Source organism: Strix aluco, chromosome 3 (assembly GCF_031877795.1).
Source record: "Strix aluco isolate bStrAlu1 chromosome 3, bStrAlu1.hap1, whole genome shotgun sequence".
In the NCBI taxonomy this organism is placed as follows: Eukaryota; Metazoa; Chordata; class Aves; order Strigiformes; family Strigidae; genus Strix; species Strix aluco.
In genome coordinates, this window is record NC_133933.1 from 47,229,224 (window position 1) to 47,248,627 (window position 19,404).

The 19,404-nt window shown below is 36.8% G+C and overlaps 1 protein-coding gene across 14 annotated transcripts in view; it reads right to left on the minus strand.

The window, feature by feature from the left end:
* RYR2 (ryanodine receptor 2) overlaps positions 1 to 19,404 on the minus strand; it is a 441,630-nt gene that overhangs the window by 271,847 nt on the left and 150,379 nt on the right. For 11 of the 14 annotated variants that reach the window (XM_074818391.1, XM_074818393.1, XM_074818390.1 and 8 more), the window contains 2 exons: positions 11,043 to 11,063; positions 3,118 to 3,132 (listed from right to left, as the gene is read on the minus strand). The exons of 2 other annotated variants lie outside the window; for them this stretch is intronic. In XM_074818391.1, the coding sequence (XP_074674492.1) occupies positions 3,118 to 3,132; positions 11,043 to 11,063 (36 nt within the window). The remainder of the gene's footprint in view (positions 1 to 3,117; positions 3,133 to 11,042; positions 11,064 to 19,404) is intronic. One more of the 14 variants, XM_074818385.1, reaches the window with a different exon arrangement.

Genomic DNA, 19,404 nt, shown 5'->3' on the forward strand with positions numbered 1-19,404 from the left:
GTTCTAGACTAATGCTGATAGAGGCTGGTAAAAGCAGCAGTGATGATGCAGTCCTACAAGCTGACTAGACTTGAAGACCACCACAGGTAAGTGTTTGATGAGACCTCTTACTCCCCACATTTATACCACTGTCAAATTTTTTTCACACTGAACACAACTTCAGATGACTAATGACAGCTTCTTTCTAATACTGGGCAACAGCCAGCTGGAAAACACAGGAAGACTCATTCTCTTCATACCAGCATGATCAGTAACAGCTTATGAAAAGCTAAAAGAATTTCTTGATGACAAAAACTCAGATTAATTTAACCTAAGGCAACTAAACAGCCAGTGGAAAGAAAAAGGCAGTTTGGTCAGTAATTCAGCCCACCTAAAATCTGAGCAACCCTTTGATGATACCTATGCTTCTGCTTGTGTTTACACAGGGAGCTTAGGATATCCATGGCTCTAAATCAGGCATTTCAGGTTTGTGGGATGAATGCTGGCCAAAGAATCCAGAAAACCCCAAGAAATGGTGAAAACAGAATGTGTGGAAACAGGCTGAGTCACTGCAGAACTTGTGAAGTAACCCTGGAACAGAGCTAGAAGCCTTGTGAGACTAGATTAGTCAGGCAAAACTAAACAATTCGCACTTGGAATAGCAACTCTGGGAATTTACATCTCCAGCAACATCAGAGAACTTGAAAACGCTGCAAGCAAAAAAGACTACAAACAGAGCTACAGAGTGTGAGCCAAGGACTTTTATATGTTCTTCTTGCTCATAGAAGTATCCACTTGCTTTAAAAATCTTGACACAGAAAAGACAGAATTTCCTTTCCAAAGTAACAGCATCTAGGCCCAGAAGCCTTGAATTCTTCTACCAAAACCCAAAAAAGCTAATGAGAACCTTCTGCAATTACTGTGCTCTTGAGCTGTCATTTCCAGTGGTTGGTCCCAAACCCACAGCATTTAGTTGCTCAGAATTTAAAGATGCAAAGTAAATCAATTCATTGACATGTGGCATTGCAGTAATACTCCTTCAACCCACTTATATCAAGTAACAGCAACACCAAAGGGTAAATTCAAGTCAGTCTAAAACTTCTTCATTTGTCTCACTGTAGCCTATATACTAAGTTACAATGGAATAAGAAACAGAAAGTTGAACCTATCAAGACATTATATATGCTATACATATTCTAGTCTTTACATCTTTTAAATCACTATTTAGTTGATTGACTTTTTACAGAATTCACTACAAAACAGTAAGTGGTACAAAAATTCAGGTACAGCAATTAGTATGACTGATGACTCTGCTGGTACCTACTCTTAGATAATGATGGTCACTGTGACAAAAAAAAAAAAAAAGAAAAAAGAAACAATACAAACTTCTTTCATTGACATGATCAGCAGTTACATCCTATTTTGTGTCATGCAAAGCCAAAGAATAGAAAGAAGTGTTTAGCTAAACTATATGTTCCCTAAGGATGGCATGCTTTAAAAGCTGCATTACAATGAGTAATTATGCTTTATATAAATATCACATAAAAATCTGAACCTGAATAAATCAACTGGCCAATAAAAGTCATGAGCATGTCTTATTCAGTTAAGAACACAGAGATATTTCACCATCTATATTAAAAAGACTGGAATCATCAGTAATGATGATAAACATCTGTGCCAGCACCATGCTAAATGATTCCAATTTTGCTAATATTGACCTGTCGGAAGGCAGAATAAACAGCCACATAATTAGAATCACTTCAAATATACCTCATGATTAATATTTCCAACACTACATTTATGTTATCACTTTCCCAGCAATGGGAAACTTCACATCAATGAAAAGTAGATACAGCAGTGAAAATAAATCAAAAATAAGTAATATTGATCATCTGTTTCCATCCTTCTATGTAAAACAAACATTTATATTTATGGCTGAGGCAATACTTCCATTACAAGCTCCTACTTTCAAGCGCTTTCAGCAATTTGGAAAAAAATTGCCCAAGAGGATAAAATTTATCGATTTCTCCCTTAGCCTTGTGAAGAGTTCTCTTCCCCCGTGCTCCTCCACCTTCACTGCATAGGAGATAGAAGGAAATAATAAGAGTCTTCCTGGTTATTTTAGAGCTAAATAAGTGGGGGAGGGAGGCATTTTTCACAGGTTAAGAATTGTGCCTAAGCTTTTTCTGTTGCTGTATGATACACGGAATGTGAATCATCCTTGTCACTTGAGAAAGAAACTCACAGATAAAGAATAAGACAGACAGCCAAGTGGGAAGAAAAGATGGATCAGCAGAGAAGTTGTGCTAAGAAAATTTCTCTGACATCACGAAACCCAGCCCTTAAAATAGCACTGCTTATTTAGCCCAGAATTCCTCCCTTTTGGAGAGTGACAAGGAAGCAAGACCATACCACAGAACAGCAAACTGTTAGGGGATGAAAATCAGTAAACAAAACATTTTAAAAGAATTGGGACAGATATTGATAATTAAAGGAAAAAGTGAAAAATGGATTATCAACACATCTTGGCTAAAATCACAACCAGTTATTCAAATGTCAAGTTATTCAAAATGTTTGGAGGTTCACTAAGTGCCTTGTCATAGTCTTAATAAAAAAAAATAAAAATAAAAGCACTGAGAAGCAGAGCTCCTGCACACGCTTACTGACCTGAGGCAGTGAAGGGCCAGTGACCCACAGCGCAAGAGCTCCCCAGTCACCCCATTGAGACCCCATACCCTCACAACAGAAGAAACAGTGTGCTGTCCCCACTTTCCAAGATGCCCAAATATTTTACTGTGACTTTTGTTATTTTTTCATTGTCTCAAGATTCCTTATTTACCAGATAGTGTTGCATTCTCACCGAAAGGGTAAGGATGAACCAAGAATTAGAGAAGCCAGCCCAGCATCCTCTTTCCACAAAGGTGCCTGCTTTTGGTCCTGCATGATCTAAATAAATCATAACTCCAATCCAAGTTAGAGTCACTGTGGTTTCTAAATCCAAATTTTTACACAATTCAGTATGTGCTATTTTAGTGAAGGCAAGTTTGATGCTGATGTTAAAAATAAAGAAAAAGAATGAATTAAATTAAATTGTAGGAATTCACAGAAAGTGTAATACCAAATGTTTAACTTGCTTACCTTCATCATAAATTTCTGTAGAGCCATGAGAAGGGGAAAAAAAGAGAAAATGTGAAATGAATATATGCTTTCATGTGCTTAAAAATGGGATTTGTTTTCCCTGAAAAAAGTGAGTGGGATACACAGAACTACAAGCCACATTTAAAAGGAACATTTATCACTGCAATTATCATAATTATAGCTCGTGCTAAAAAGCAAAACAGCTGCTCAGAACAAGGCTTCATCATATTTTTATGCAATAGTTTTCTCAGTTTTGGTTTGTTTTTTTTTTCTTTAAATAATATAGCACATTAAATACTTATTGCTTAAAGATAAAACACAGTACAGGTAAAACAGGAGCCATACCTGATCATCTTAAAAACTTGCTCTGCAGATAGTTTCTAACTAAGTACAATGAGAGTTGTAAAGTCACGCATTCCAAGTGCGGTGCTTGAGAACAACACCACTACTGGTAGTAACATAGCATATGTAAATGCACAATAAAGAAAATTAAAATGTTACTAAGATTTCATGCAGTGGTTAAAAAAAATTCAGTGCCACATGACAAATGTCAGAAGATTATGGAAATTTTTAGGTTAATTTTTATGGAGGTTGCTCAAGAATAAAAGGAGAGTGATGTTATGTTACATGCAATGTTTTGCTTTTCTTTGTGTGAGTTTTATGGCCACCTTTTCTTCTTTTGACCTCATCAGTTCATGTTTTGTTATCACAAAGCTTGAAGCTGCGGACTGACATTTGGCAGCAAATCTCTATGCCACATGAACAGAGAGTCTTAAGTGGACAGCTTCCAAGCAAGACTGGGTGCTTTCATTTCATACATGCTTTTAAAACAGAAGTATCTGTTCTCAAAGATGTACAAGATGTTCTAGCTTAAAAAAAAAAAAAAAAAAAAAAAAAGAAGTATAATCTAATGATCTCAAAATGTTCAAAGACTTCTCTCCTTAAAAGTCTTCTACGTCTATTTGTAGTTAGACATTTGGAAACAAATTGACCAAAACTAAAGATTATGGACCCTGTCCATCACCCCCATAAAGCAAGGATTTAAAATACAGTATGAGCATTTTGGCATTATTATTCATCCCATTTCTTGTCACTCCAATATTTTGCTTGCTTTTACTGGGTGGCTCCAGTAACTAACCAGAAGTCTTTGCTGAGCTGTCTACAGTGCGGGGGAGTGGGAGTGTAAATTCATTAATATAGAAACAAGTTAATTACATGAGTAATTCCAATATAACATTTCCTATATTTGTCAATACTAACTTTCATTTGCCATCACGCTGTCAGTTTATCAAGGAGATCACATTCATCAAAGACCTCAGTCTCTGCCGGCTGTCATTCATCTAAGAAATTTTACTCTGAGAACTATGCAACCCCACTGCTTCTTCCATATTACAAGTACATAAACGGCAGTCTTTCTGTGAAGCCTTCTGGCTCTCTTCTTGACAATACATTTAACTGCTTGACTGTAATCTCCTAACTAGCTTCAAATTAAAGTGAATAGTTTATCTCCTCCCTTGATTACTAAAATGATACAGCAGCTTCTTGTGCTGAATTTTTTTGGAAGACTAGATTTAACAATTCACTCTCTTCAGCTGACATATTAAATGAACTGTAACAAATGAGAGAGAAACAATTGTAATCTGTTTGGATCTGTGATATCACGCTCTTTAGAGTTACTCTGGTTTCTTAATAATTTTGAAGATGATTTACATGTCGTTCTTAGAGACAGAAAGTGCCATGAACAGCCCTCCTCAAGCTAGAAAACCTGAAAGACAAGAGTGGGTGAGGGAAGTATGAACACATATATCCACCTACTACTTTAAAACCACCAGGGGAAGAAATACTCTGAAACTTAATTGTTGTAAAAATGCTTTCTCTTCACAGCAAACACTTAAACACATGTTATTTCCCCAAATGTGAAGAGAATGCCTCTGTGAAACTTCATGCCAAGCCTGAGAAGCTATGTGCCATGAACTGTGACAGCCTTAGCTGCCCAGCTACCAGCAAATGGATGGGGCAGAGGGTTGCAGGTACTCCTCTCACACCTTTCTATAAGAACGTTCTCCAAGGTTTTTAGCTTAAAAAAAAAGCTAAAGCTTTCTCCCTTTCTTAGCTAATTGAGAATGCTTACTTTGAAAAACATTAACTCTCAGCTTGGAAAAAAAAAAGAAACAAAAAAAGACGCTGAAAAAAACAACGGAAATTATGCACTTCGGGTAGGCAACAGGCTGTTACACAAGAAATTGATAAAAAGTGATACAAAGACAGATCTATAGTCGCTAATTAAAACAAATAATGGTTGTACAATGCTAACTCAGCTAGAAGTAAGAGATCGAATTGTGATGACATGGTACTTTAGTTATACACAAAGCTCTTACTCCATCAGTGGAGTGGCACTGATGATAGTAGAGCTTGGTCACATTTATATATGAAATGTAACATTCTACACACCCTAACAAATCAAATAGATGTATGCAATATCCAGTATGAAACACTATCAAAAACAAGCTCAGTCTTAAGACTTATTGAGATTTATCTGCACTATGTAGATTTCAGCTAGTTGTATAAACTTACTTTACAGTCAAGGAAGAGACAGTCATTTCTAAACGCAATTCATCTGATTTTTTTGAGCTGACATTTTCTGTATGATGGGATCAACTACATACTAGAAATGTTTGATTCTCTGCCTTGACTATAATTAGGAGTCTAAATAACTTGCTAACCCTACACTGTCTACAGCATAAATGCCTAAAGTGCTTTCAATATCTGAAGAGCTGATCAGTTATGAACCAAATACAGAACACCTATATTGTTTCAGATACTGAAGTTCAAGAATCCATTAGAAGTTCTCTACTGAACATTCAGTAGCAAGGTAATAACTGGACTTCTAACGTACTTCTGGATTACAAATAAGTCTCTCTCTTAAATCCTGTCCTACTGAAATCAATGCAAATCTGATGACTAAATACATCGAAGACACCATTTCACCTTCAGAATTCATTTGTTCAGGAAATCAGAATGTGCTGTGAGTTCTACATGTACCTGTTGCTCTAGCTCAGTTATCCTGAGAGGTAGGACTGGTAATTGAATGTAACCAACAACTAGATAATCACATTCCACCGACTTAAGTCTTCATCTGCATATGCTATCTGATCTTTTGGGGCTAAATGCCTATGTGAGTGCTTAGTGTCACAAAAATACCATCTTTGTGGAGGAACTAAACTCAGCACCGAGATTACCTTACGGCTTGGAACATGACTTTAAATTTAAAAAGAAAAAAAAGAAAGAAAAATACCTTTGCAGGATTTCAAATTACTAGATTTGAGGCACATAATATCCATCACTGTATCCATCATCCTAACTGTTACCCCTCTCTCAAAAGAAAATAAACAAATAAATAAAAATTAAAACCTACTGAAGGTTTTATCTGAGGACACTAAGGATGTGTCTTTAATATAAATATTTACAGCTGTTTGGGGCTATTCTATCATTTGGCTCCTTGGACAGCTTTTGGGTAGCGTATCACTATGATAGTTCAAACTCCTAACATATAATCTCACCTTAATTCTTGGGTTCTCTGGCTAGATGAAAAAAGCAAAATAGTAATGCTATTTTATTTAGAATTTTTGATTGCAAAGTTGCCAAGATTAGTTTTTAAAATCCTTTTAATTTAGATATTATCTCCTGACTATATCTTGCATACAATTATTGCAGTATTGTATGTGCCTACATAGAAATATCTTTACACTAACCTAATCAAACAGTATTGAAAACAAGTAAACTGAAAGTAGACAGTTTGCTGCAATTCACAGTAATTCCTATTGATACACTGAATACAGCTTGAAGGCCTCAGATCTATAATATGGACTGAAGGAGAAATACCAAAGGAATCCTAGTATACAGTTGGAAATGCTACTGTTCTATTAAAGTAAGTTTCAGTCAGATTTGCACACAGATTTCTTCCAGAAAGAAAAAGTGTACTTAGAAAATGTTTGTATTACTTTCTCTTGATGATGTCAATTTGAATTGGGCTGCAATTAGCATCTCCTGCAATATACAATACACTGCAGATATGGTTGAAACTATAGCTGTAGGCGTGGCATTTTAAGCAGTATTTCCATAGCCACTACATTTTGATATGCCTGTTCATTTTAACATCATACAGTGCTATCTCCTCCCATTTTCCCTCAAGATCTGTATGAGAATAACTGAGTCTTCCTATGTTAGCACTGCTGATATTACTCCCTACACTGAGGTACCTCTGCAGTCTATGTTATATCTAAATTTTGAATACAAATTTTTTAAACTGGGGTATCAAATATTTGTGCACAATTAGCATATTTTCCCACTACAAAAATTCTCAAAAAAAAATAATCAAGTGCTTAGATAATTCATTTAATGATTGAAAATCACACTGATTATAAAGCATAGATGTGCAATTAATTACTTTAATGGCTCTGAAGACACATTACTGCAACCATTTATCTTGATGAAGCTTTGTTTTGCAGCTCAATCCAAACTCTACAACAATGTTCTTATTACATTTATCCAGTCCACACTACCTCAAAGCCAGAATTTATTCAATTCTCAACTCAGAAGTCTCTGTAATGAAAGCCATTCTTTCAAAAAGTGTCTAAAGTGTGTTTCCTTACTCTGCAAGTTTCTTTTCTCAAAAGAAACTGGAAATTAGTTTTACTAGTGGCATAAAACTGAGCTGACAGAATAACTATTGGAGCGGAAGAGAAAAAGAGTTACCATTACCTTCAGCAGAAGAGGTTCCTCTATTTAAAAGTTGCAGACAATCCTGCAATGTTACAGTTAGCACAGCTTTGCCCTTAGCCAGTGTAAGGACGAAAAATCTTTGTCCCTCACACTCTACATTTAAGAAACAATACACTTGGTTTCCCTTCAGGTAAAAAGCTCTTCAGAGTAACCTGTCTTGAAAATAATAATACTTGATGGTTCTTAATACCAGATTTTCAAAAAAATTCACCAACTATATGTAGGTAAATGTGTAAAAAAGGCCAGGTTTTGGAAACCATAAACGCGCTAAAAAATTCCCACTCCGTACACTGAATTTTGTTACAGTGCTAAGCAATTGTTCTGGAAGTCAAAACAGACATTCAGGTGTTTTTATGAGAACAAAAGTCCTTTAAAAATCAAACCCTTAAAATAGAGAACACCCACCTTGAAATCTCAAATTTGCAAACAAACACCAATAGTTGCTAATTCACAGCAACACTTTAAAATTATTTCCCTTATTTCATAAATATATTAAAAGAGGAAAAAAAGAAAGGCAGATTGAAAGGAATCACTTTCACTATACATTATTTAATTTCAGCTTACTTCATTACTGTTATTTTCTCTGTAGATAACATATATTCAGTGTCTTCTAACTTTCACCTGAAATTTAGTAAATCCTTCTGATCAAATGGTGGGGTTTTCCCCCCTTGGTAGTTTAATAAAAAGCAGAAAAGCCTTTTTCAAATATGAAATGGGGACCAGGATGGAAAAGGTAAGCCTAACTTCCATTAGTTTTTGTGTTAGTCAAGATGTCTTTAATCTGCTTGATTCTGCACTGAAGCAGACCTACAAGCCCTCACAAGTCACACTTGATGAGAGACAAACGGAAAAAGCCAAAGGTTCAAGGAATATCTTAAGCCCATTTAATTCTTACCTAGCTTCAACTGCCAGCACATGCCTTACAGTAGAATAAAGATTTGGAACAAAATCACCAGAAGGATAGTCATTCAACAGAAGCACAGCAGAACTGGAGTAATTCCTTTCAAAATTTTCATTAGCACACTTTACAGGCTGCAACAGCTCAGAAGTGGATGACTTTAGCTTATCCTTTGAACAGCATGAAACTGCTTGCAGCAAGGTTCAGTTACTAATTTGGTCATTAATTTGACATGAAGTTTGTCTAACTTGGGCTTTGGGCTTAGGCTTCAAGGTGTCCAGAGATACACGATATAACTGAACATACTTGCATTAATCTCGTGTGTCCTACATTGGAAAATGGCTTATGAAGAAAAGTAAAATGAGGTATATGGCCTCAGCGACCACGCAGCTGTGCAACAACCAGCCTTCTGCTGCATTAATTCAGTATGTACATCTGCAGTCCATCGTAAGACTTCTGGTAACACTCTGGAATTACAGAGAGGGGGTTTAAAGATGCTTTACAGGGAAAATTGGGGCTCATCTGAGACTGAATAATTTCATATTTGAAGTAAAGCCAGCACCCACTCCATCCCCATCAGACAGGAGGTTGTCTAGATTACAGAACTGGTCTATTAGGAAAAATCTTTAGCTGATGGAATTCGGAATGAAACATTTAGCTCCGCTGTCATGGGAACCATTTCTTTTTAAAATGGTTTTAGGACACATTATTGTGAAGCAGTCTTTTCAAAGCATAAGATTTTGATGTTACTAAATTCTGAATTTAAAGAAAAAAAAAAAAAAGCAGATCTGACTTGCATTTATGCAGGTAACACTATATTTTCCAAGAACACACTCTTTGAATACTTCAGTCAAAACCAAGCCATGTCAGAGTATAACTAATAAACTTCTGGCTCACAAATTTTCATGCATTGTGAAGTATGAAGCCAGGTGCCTGTATGCTACTGAACTTCCTTTTTATTGTTGTTTTTCTCTTTATATTAAAATTCATCATAGGAATAAAAACACAGAATCTAAAGATTTAGAACCAAGCCCTCTCACTTGTATTTAAAAAGGTGGACAAAATGAGAAGATAACCTGACCATCCGTATGGCTTAAAAATATTCCAAATCAATCCATATAATAATTTGCTGGTTGTCACAAATATTGGATTCCCTGAATATGGATAATGCTATCATACTGATACAATTAGCTAAAATTAATACAGTTATTGTTTAATAAATATTATAAACATCTACATATATATGTCACATGACATAGCTGGGAATACATGAGTAGAAAGGGCGTTAAAAAGCCTAAGCCACCATTTAAGCCATGTACTTACCTACTGGAGTCTCAAGCAAGCTATAACTTGAGTCACTACTTACTATAAACATGTAATCATCAGACTAAAATTCTATAATGTCTGACTGAAACAAAGTGAGACCAGTGCTCTAGCTATATTACTGGCCATAATAGCAAAGGATGTCTGAGGTTGCTTCTGGTCATGTGCAGCTCAAATTAAATATTAAGAAATGAAGGAGGCCTATTATGGTCCAAGCCATCAGAGAGGCTTCTAACATTTTAAATGTGAACAAACAATTCTACACACAATTTTACGACCACTAATGCATACATATGCAGATGTTAGAGATTACATTTGAGAAAAACATACGTAAATATGTCCCACATAGGGAAGTTATATTAGATGCCCAAACAAATATGCATGGTATACACAGACACATTAGGAAAGGCCTTAACAACACATTCAGCAGAGAACTGTGCTTTGACTTTATTTGCTAAGACCTACTAATGATTTTTTTCTGTAGCAGCTGTTCTCCATCATTAAATATTTTGTATATATATTATCTGCAGCTAGATACAGCATCACACATTATTTATCAGTATTAATTATCTTACTGTCATGCATTTTAGGATTACAGTGTATATACTGGAAAGACAGGGTGGGTTACAGAATGGAGTTACAACATTAGACAGCAAGGCTCAAAACTGACAGGCAATAAACATACATTTATATTAAACAATTCTACAATCAAATTAAAAGAAAGACAAGTCATTGTGGTAGCATGAAATTTGGTATGACAATTCAGGAATGACCAGATCCTACATGACCACGTATTCGCCTCTTTTTTTGAGCCATGCAAGTTGAAGGGTCATGAACACAGAGGGTATCAAAACAGACAGGTTAGACTCAGTGGCAACATGAAACATTTGAGATCAAGTGAATAAAAGACAGAATCACATACCCATTTTTCCACATCAACTAGCTGTAGAAAGAAAAAGCAAGAAATCAGTAAATCTCTTTCCTTAAACAGAGTATATCAAAGTCTATTTTGAAGCTAACAGTTCACATTTTTGGAAATGTAACTAGTATGAAAGAAAATGTATGAGTAGAAGCTATTCTCCGGGTATCTCCTCTTTAAAATGCCAATACCTCATGTTTTTGTCTTTATTTTATGGGAAGCACTTCAAATTCCGGAAGTCCAAAATGTCCATCTAAATATCAGACAATAGGCAGCAAATGAAGACTGATGCTGAATTAATTCCACATTGTATTCAGTACCAACCAGCCAAAAATACAGAACACAGTTTCCCGCAAAACATATCTCCATTTTCTCTTGAGTAAAGCTCTGTCATAAGTGAACATTATTCACTTGAAAAGGTTTAGTGGCTGCTATTCAAGGTTTGTCATTTTAATGAATGCCGTAAGTATCAAAAGTAAAATTAGGGGGTACCTGTGAAATCCTGACCCTACAACCTGCAGCATAAGACAGTATCTTGCATAAGAACAGAGAGCAGAACCCCAAAATGTCATTCATTTTTCCTATGGGGAATGAGAGAATCACTATGAAAGCTTAAGGTTTTGTATTAACAAAACAGTTTCAAGGTTCATTAAGGAAACAGATTTTAAATTACTCTTTCTAAGAAGGCTTTGGACCATCTTACAGTCTCAGAAAGGACTGAGAATATCTACTAGAACACATTTCAGCTGCTAGAAAGGTTAGTATGGAACTACTTATTAAAAACTTAGCACCAACAGCAGTATATCTAAAGTAGATATGTCTCTGGACTTAGAAAACACTGCAGCATATTAAGCCTTCTATGGTTTTACTGCAGGTACATATTGACCTTTTGTTAGCAGATGCCACATAAAAGTTTAGCAAGAATTTAACATAGCTTACGGCAAACCAATTTTCAAAACCACTAGTATTTGGATTCCAGATTACTTGTGAAATTACTGTAATAAAAGGCAATGTATTTAGTTGTCATCTATTACAACAGCTTTATTCAAAGTAAATTTTCTCACTTAATACACGTTTCAATTAAAATGGAGTTTTATATATTCAATATTGTTCAGTCCTGCTGTCACACAAAGGTTAGAAAACACCATCTGACCTGTCAAGTAATTAACATGATAAACTTATAAGCATTTCTTTGACAACTCCTACCTCTCTTTTGAGATTTGCACTGCATTTAGATTTATAATAGAAATTCTGTGATTTACCTCTATTTTTTAAATAGTCTTTACTGTGACTTTTGTTATCAACCACAGCTGCAGAAAACCCTCCTAAAAAACACCTAGGGTAAATAGATGCAATATAAGAAAAGGTAAGTTAGAAAAGCAAGCAGTGATTTAAATCTAAATGCGAACAATGCAACTACTATGTCTTATTAAAAGGAGTAAGGAATAGCCAAGTTAGGTTCACGTACAAGTCTTTCATTTATTACCTTGCTTTTAATACATCCTTTGTTTTGTTAAAATTGTAAATGCACTGAGAACATAGCAGTACAAACTATTTGACTGTGTGACAATGATAGAAAGTGGTGAATTGATTCCCGCTTTATTGCCTTACTTTGAGAAGTTTTCACTGTTCCAAAATTGAAGTGAACAGGGCAGCCACAACTGGTATCAGAAAGAATCCACTCAAAGCTCAACGTACACTATCAGTTGTACAATTGATTGCCTTATAATTGCTGAATTTATTTTAACGAACACCAGTTAGCTTCAAGAGTCAAGTGCAGTAGTTGCCAAGTATTTATAAACTGTACACACTAAATCTGCATTGGTATACTCATCTTTAAATAGAATTGTCAACAGGCTTTGGCATATGCCAAAGGCGCCTTTATTCAGTAGTCTCTCAGGACAACCACTTGAATTGCGCATGTCCTACAATTTGACACCTACATGATGGTCATACAGAAAAGACTAGGAAAGCATCCAAAGAGATCTGCTTCTGAAAGCATGGTACAGTGCACACCACGATAAAATCTTGCATTTTTAATTATAGCCATATTCTATAGGCCTTCTGCTGTGTGGCTCTTCAGAGCCCTCCCAGATCCGGTGAGCTCCCTTTTCTCTAGCTGTCTGTGGGAGAGCTTTTCCAGCTACTGAAGTCACAAGAAAACGTTTCTTTCTTACAGACCACTCTGCCTCAAGTCCTAAAACTTGCCTGTGCAACATATGTAGATAAAATCTTGTTAGCTTTTGCCCTGTGAAACCTATTCCAGAAGACTTGTGGCCTTCAACACATTTAGTATCCCATTTTGGGGTGAAAAAAAGCATAAGCATGACCTAGTAATATATTTACTTGCCTGGAAATTCCTAATAATGCAGATTAGGTAAACCGAAAAGTAAGATTAGTCATATCTAATAGTAATTGTCCTAATGTAATATAGAATGTAAATGTAATGTAAAATAAATGTAAAGCTCACATAAACAAGAATGAAAGGAAACAATGGATATCTCAGCCTAGTGCTTGAATCTGAGATCTAAGCTATGACTCAGGTAACAAGCAAGCAGATGCTTCACAGCACATCTAAATACAGATTCTGCTTCATACAGACAACTCCATCTTTTGTCTGGCTTCACAGACCAGAATCCACAGAAATCCCTTTTTCCCCATGGATTTCCTAGTATGCATCCAAATTCAGGAAACACTAAGACTCAAAGCTCCTTTCACTCTGTATGTGTTAGACATTAATCCAGGGGGAAGAACAAAAAAAAAAAAAAAAAAAACCAACACCAAAAAAACCACCACACACAAAAAACATTCAAACAAATGAAAACACCCACAACCAAACCAAAAAAAAAAAAAAAATAGTCTAACCTTCCCTTCTATCTTGTCACCTCCCTCTTTGGAGCACTTAACACTCCTTGGACTTGGAATTACCTGTTCTTACCCTAAATTTAGGTTTTGCTAAGCTGTTGACCTGTTAAGAGGTATAGATCTTCCAACTGATCTAGGAAGACTTAAACTTTAGGAAGGGGGAGGGGGGGGGTTGGCAGGCAGGGATTGGCAGTGACTTCTGTAATTCCCTCTCACTGTGGCATCTTACACTGTAAACTACTTTATTTCAGTCATACATTATGTTAACCACAGTCTGAAAGAAAGTACAATCATTTATTTTATAAAGCACAGTGAATTTTGCCTTGTCACAATAAATCCAAATCCATGGAATTTAGTAAGTATTCATCTTCTGGCTCATTTTCTCTCCTGATCACTAAGTCACATTGTTTGGAAAAAGAAAACAGATAAGTATATACTAATTTTTCTATTTTTCTTTATCCAAAGACTATCTACCTTTACAGTATTTCCTCCAGTAGAGGAAGCAGAATCCATCTTAAAACATATATACCTCAAATGCAGTATGCTACTTAGAAATATGCCTTCCACATATGTCTGGGTACTCAGAATACTTTCCCAGAAGAAAAGAACATGACACTGGCTAACATTAGATATCAAAATTTAGTGGGTTCATTGCCATATGAGTGTTCTGAATATGGGAAATTATTATCTTGCCATGAGAACACCAGAGTAACCAAAAGGGTGAAGGATACAATGTCCCTCGCATTTACTTAATAACTACAATAATTAATCATTTTACAGAAAATTGCTAACTTCAACTTAAAAGAATTATTTCACTGCCTACTGCTAGTAAGTAGACATCGACATAATTTAATGAGTAGAAAATATGACACTTCAAACTGGACAGTACTTTATGGATATTAAAATGGTATGGCACCCATACACCCATACTGGCGTCATCTACCTGCACTTGTGCAAAGCTTTTGACATTGTCCCGCATGACATCCGTGTCTAAATTGGAGAAACACAGATTTGATGGATGGACCACTCGGTGGATAAGGAATTGGTTGGATGGTCACACTCAAAGAGTTATAGTCAAAGGCCTGATGTCCAGTTGGAGAGCAGTAATGACTGATACTCCTCAGGGGTTGGTATTGGGACCAGCACTGTTTAACACCTTTGCTAGTGACACAGACAGTGGGATGGAGTGCACCCTCAGCAAGTTTGGCAATGACACCAAGCTGTGTGGTGCAGTTGACACTGTGGGGTAAAGAGATGCCATCCAGAGGGACCTGGACAGGCTTGAGAGGTGGGCCTGTGCAAACCTCATGAAGTTCAACAAGGCCAAGTGCAAGGTCCTGCACATGGGTCAGGGCAATCCCATACACAAATACATGCTGGGTGATGAGTGGATTGAGAGCAGCCCTGCAGAGAAGGACTTGGGAGTAGTAGTGGATGGAAAACTATGAGCCAGCAATGTGCACTCGCAGCCCAGAAAGCCAACTGTATCCTGGGCTGCACTAAAAGAAATGCAGCCAGCAGGTCGAGGGAGGTGATTCTCCCCCTTGACTCTGCTCTTGTGAGACCCCATATGCAGTACTGTGTCCAGCTCTGGGGCCCCCAGTATAAGAAAGACATAGACCTGTTGGAGTGAGTCCAGAGGAGGCCACAAACATGATCAGGGGACTGGAGAACCTCCCTTATGAAGACAGGTGGAGATAGTTGGGGTTGTTCAGCCTACAGAAGGCTCTGGGAAGACCTTACAGCAGCCTTCCAGTACTTAACAGGGGCCTACAGGAAAGGTGGGGAGGGACTCTTTATCAGGGAGTGTAGTGATAGGATGAGGGGTAATGGCTTTAAACTGAAAAAGGGTAGATTTAGATTAGATGTAAGGAAGAAATTCTTTACTGTGGGGGTGGTGAGGCACTGGAACAGGTTGCTCAGAGAGGCTGTGGCTGCCCCCTCCCTGGAAGTGTTCAAGGCCAGGTTGGATGGGGCTTTGAGCAACCTGGTCTAGTGGAAGGTGTCCCTGCTCATGGCATTGGGGTTGGAACTAGACGATCTTTAAGGTCCCTTCCAACCCAAACCATTCTATGATTCTATGATCTATATGTCTAAAGAATACAGGTAGTGCTATAAGGAGAAAAAACAATGATGCAAAATTGTATTCTAAGAATCAAGCAAAAGATCAAAGATGGCATTTAGAATTACAGAATAATTTCTCTTCTTGAACCAGATGAGAATGCTATACTACAGAGTCTTAATACTTCCCTTAGAATTTCATACAGCTACAGTAAGAAGTCCTCCATGAAGAACACACAGCTAAAATTTAATAATTTACTGCAGTGCTAATCCAGAAACTTCAGAGAGTGATCTGCATTTGCTGACTTCTTTTCAGAGGCACATAAGAGCTCCAATCTTTCCAGACAAACTTTCATTTTAAATGCATTTAATCCAAACTTGATGGCTGGTTTTCCAACACCTTTTTTCCTGAGTGCTGCAGATATCTGGCACTACATTAACCAGACATAAAAGTCAGTATAAAACAGCAGGAATGTAGTTCTGTTACCCCTCTTTTCTCTTGTCATAAGGAGTCATGAACTAAATGAAGAGAAATAAAGAGCAACCTTTTCACCATTATGAAGAGTCATTCACAAACTCACTTTTTAAATCTTGACATAAAGCAAGCTCACGGAACACATGCTGAACACACACTAATACAGCAACATTAATTACTAGTGCACAAAGCTGAAAAGTAAGCTACTTCAAGATGTGCAAAACAGCCTACCATTCCTAACTCTGTCTTCTGTATTCTGTTTTCTTTTATCTGCTTGAGCAGCATAAAAAAATCACTAAGGAACTTTATTCCACACAATAGAGGAGAATCTTAGCTGACTATGGCTAATCACATTCTCTACAACTATTTATGAAAAATGCAACAGATACACTGGCATGATCCACAGGTGGGACTGTGACCTGAAATCTCAGTGAAGCAAGACATTCCAGCTAGTGGATGTTCTACCTTCCTCTACACTTGTTTTTCTGAACTGAAGCAGGAAAATCTTATCAGAAAAATAGGTTTTTTTTTTTTTCCATTTCTCGGTTGAGGAAACTGAGAACCTATAGCAAAACCTCTGTATAAAACTTTTTTAATAGGGATAAGCAAGATGAGAATAACTAGAGTTGAACTAGCTAGATTACAAATTGAATTGCATTTTTGTTTCTCTTACAACACTTGATTATCTTCATAGACATCTTGATTTCCTGAATTTAAGATTCAACAGTCAATGATGTGTCTTCTCTTCCAGCCCAGGGTTGTCTTCCATTGCAGACTGTCTTCAAGATGCTTCAAGAGCTGTACTTTTATGTCTATTTGCTTTAGCTCCTTCTCTGTATGCAATTTAGATCAGAAAACTCAACTGAGAAGAAATAAATTAATTTATCTTTCCCCAAAGTTAGTTTTTACTGGCCATCATGCTAGAAAGAAAACTTTCATCACATTAGAGATCCAATGGTCATGGTAAGGCTGGAAAAGGCCTGTCATCTACCTCCGACACAGGAAAATTGTCTGGGATGATAAAAATCTTTGGTTTTATGCCATACGTTCTCATACATTCTCCTTCCAAATATGACACACGCCAAAGAAGAGCCCATGTGCCAGGCTAGAAATATTTGCTTGTCACGATTCTGTGATTTGAAATAGATAATGATTTTATTCCTGTCCTTGTCTCTCCCTAAGGATAAGCAGAATGCAAAACTACTGTGCCTGCACTTCTTGATTTTTTCCAGTACTTACATTTGATCAAAGTGTCATTGATCAAAGCCATGTCTTATTCTTTTTGTGCCTTACTTGAAATGGCCTGCTAACAATCCCTTCTGATGCTAAATAAGGTGCACTGAGGAGAAAATGACAGTATTTGTTTTATCTGCAAAAGTTTTGAACTTTTTTTTTCCAGTTGTATTTCCTGCTCTCCTGTAGCAGTGTGGCATCTCTAAAATAGCTGACAATAGTCAGGTTTTAAGTAGAATGAGCCTCTAAACTACCTCATCTTTTCATAAAGCTTTCCACTGTTACAAGCTGATAAATCCATCTGCATGATACAAAGGCCCACACTGTCTGAAATGCTTTTCTCTCTTTTTTCTCCCTCCTTTCTCTTCTTTCTCTCACTTTCTTTGCAGGAAGAAGCATTTAGGTTATGTAAATTCAACGTTTGGAAGGGCAGACATTGCAATAAGTACAAGCTAACATTGCCAGACATAACAGCTCTGCCTCTCTCTATGATATACCACTATCTGATGAAGACTTACCCAAAGAATTTCTGAAGAAAATTACTGCTGCGATATTTTGCTACTTCAGGGAGTTATGCCTGGCACTGGTAGACAACCCTTAGACTAATGAAAACATTCAAATAAACTATAGAAATAAGAAGCTATAGTTTGGACTTTTTGCTCAAAAGTTTGATAAAAAAAAATTCTTGCCTTACTGCTTCTGTAACTTGTCAAAAGAGAAAACTTTCTCGTCAGTGCTAGGAAATTAAAAGAGCTCTGGTTCGTTATATTAAGAGACCTCTGGTTCACTTCTGACTCTTCCTATGTGTGAGGGTTCCGCTACCAAACCTGAAAACGTCGTATTCACAACTGCTGTTAGCTTTCAGATACATTATTAACTAGGCTACTGTGGTGTAAATCAGAGAGCTTAAATTGTCAAGAGTGCGTTTAACTGCCAATCTTCATAATTTTTTGAGGAAGTACCTTGATAACTTGGCTTATTCATTAATATACAGAACACATTAAAAGAAATAGGGAGTGTTACCTTTTTCCCTTTGCATGACGGATGAAATTACTTTCCCCCTCCTCCCATGCTGAGAAAATGATAAAGCTGCCAGCTCTCTGTGTTATCTTGCTGCTTGCTAACACAATGTAATTAATGAATTCAGAGTCCCACAGTTGGAGACAGATGATTTGAATATTCAAAAACCCACCAGCTACAGTTGCATTCCTGTCCCAAAAGGCCTTCATTCCTTCCCTGTGGCACAGGAAAGCTATTTAGCTCTGTGAGGAAACACACATTTTTTCCCTATTCCTTAAACACCAAAGGAGAATTATACAGGCAAGACACTTGCATGTGATGATTCCTTCCCACAAGGCCCTTCGGATCAGAGAAGGGCTGTACTTTGCTTCCTGCAGCAAAGAATACCCCCACACATAAAATTAGACAGCAGTTTGCTGGTCAGTGGCATGGAAAACAGATATTATTAAAACAAGGCACCAGGAGAAGTGATTAATCGGCCATGACTGGATGATTAGATGGGAGTTAATAAGCTCATGATGCAATTTAAGCTGAACTCTGCCTAAGGGATGGGTATCCACAGACAGTATTTTCCTGAAAAATTAAGTTGTCAAATATTGGAGTAGAGGTTGTGAAATTAAAATTTTTCATATTATAGAAACAGTTTAGTTTAGAATGCACACACAATGCATGCAATCAAATGCTTTCATTCTCTTAATAAGGTCTGACATG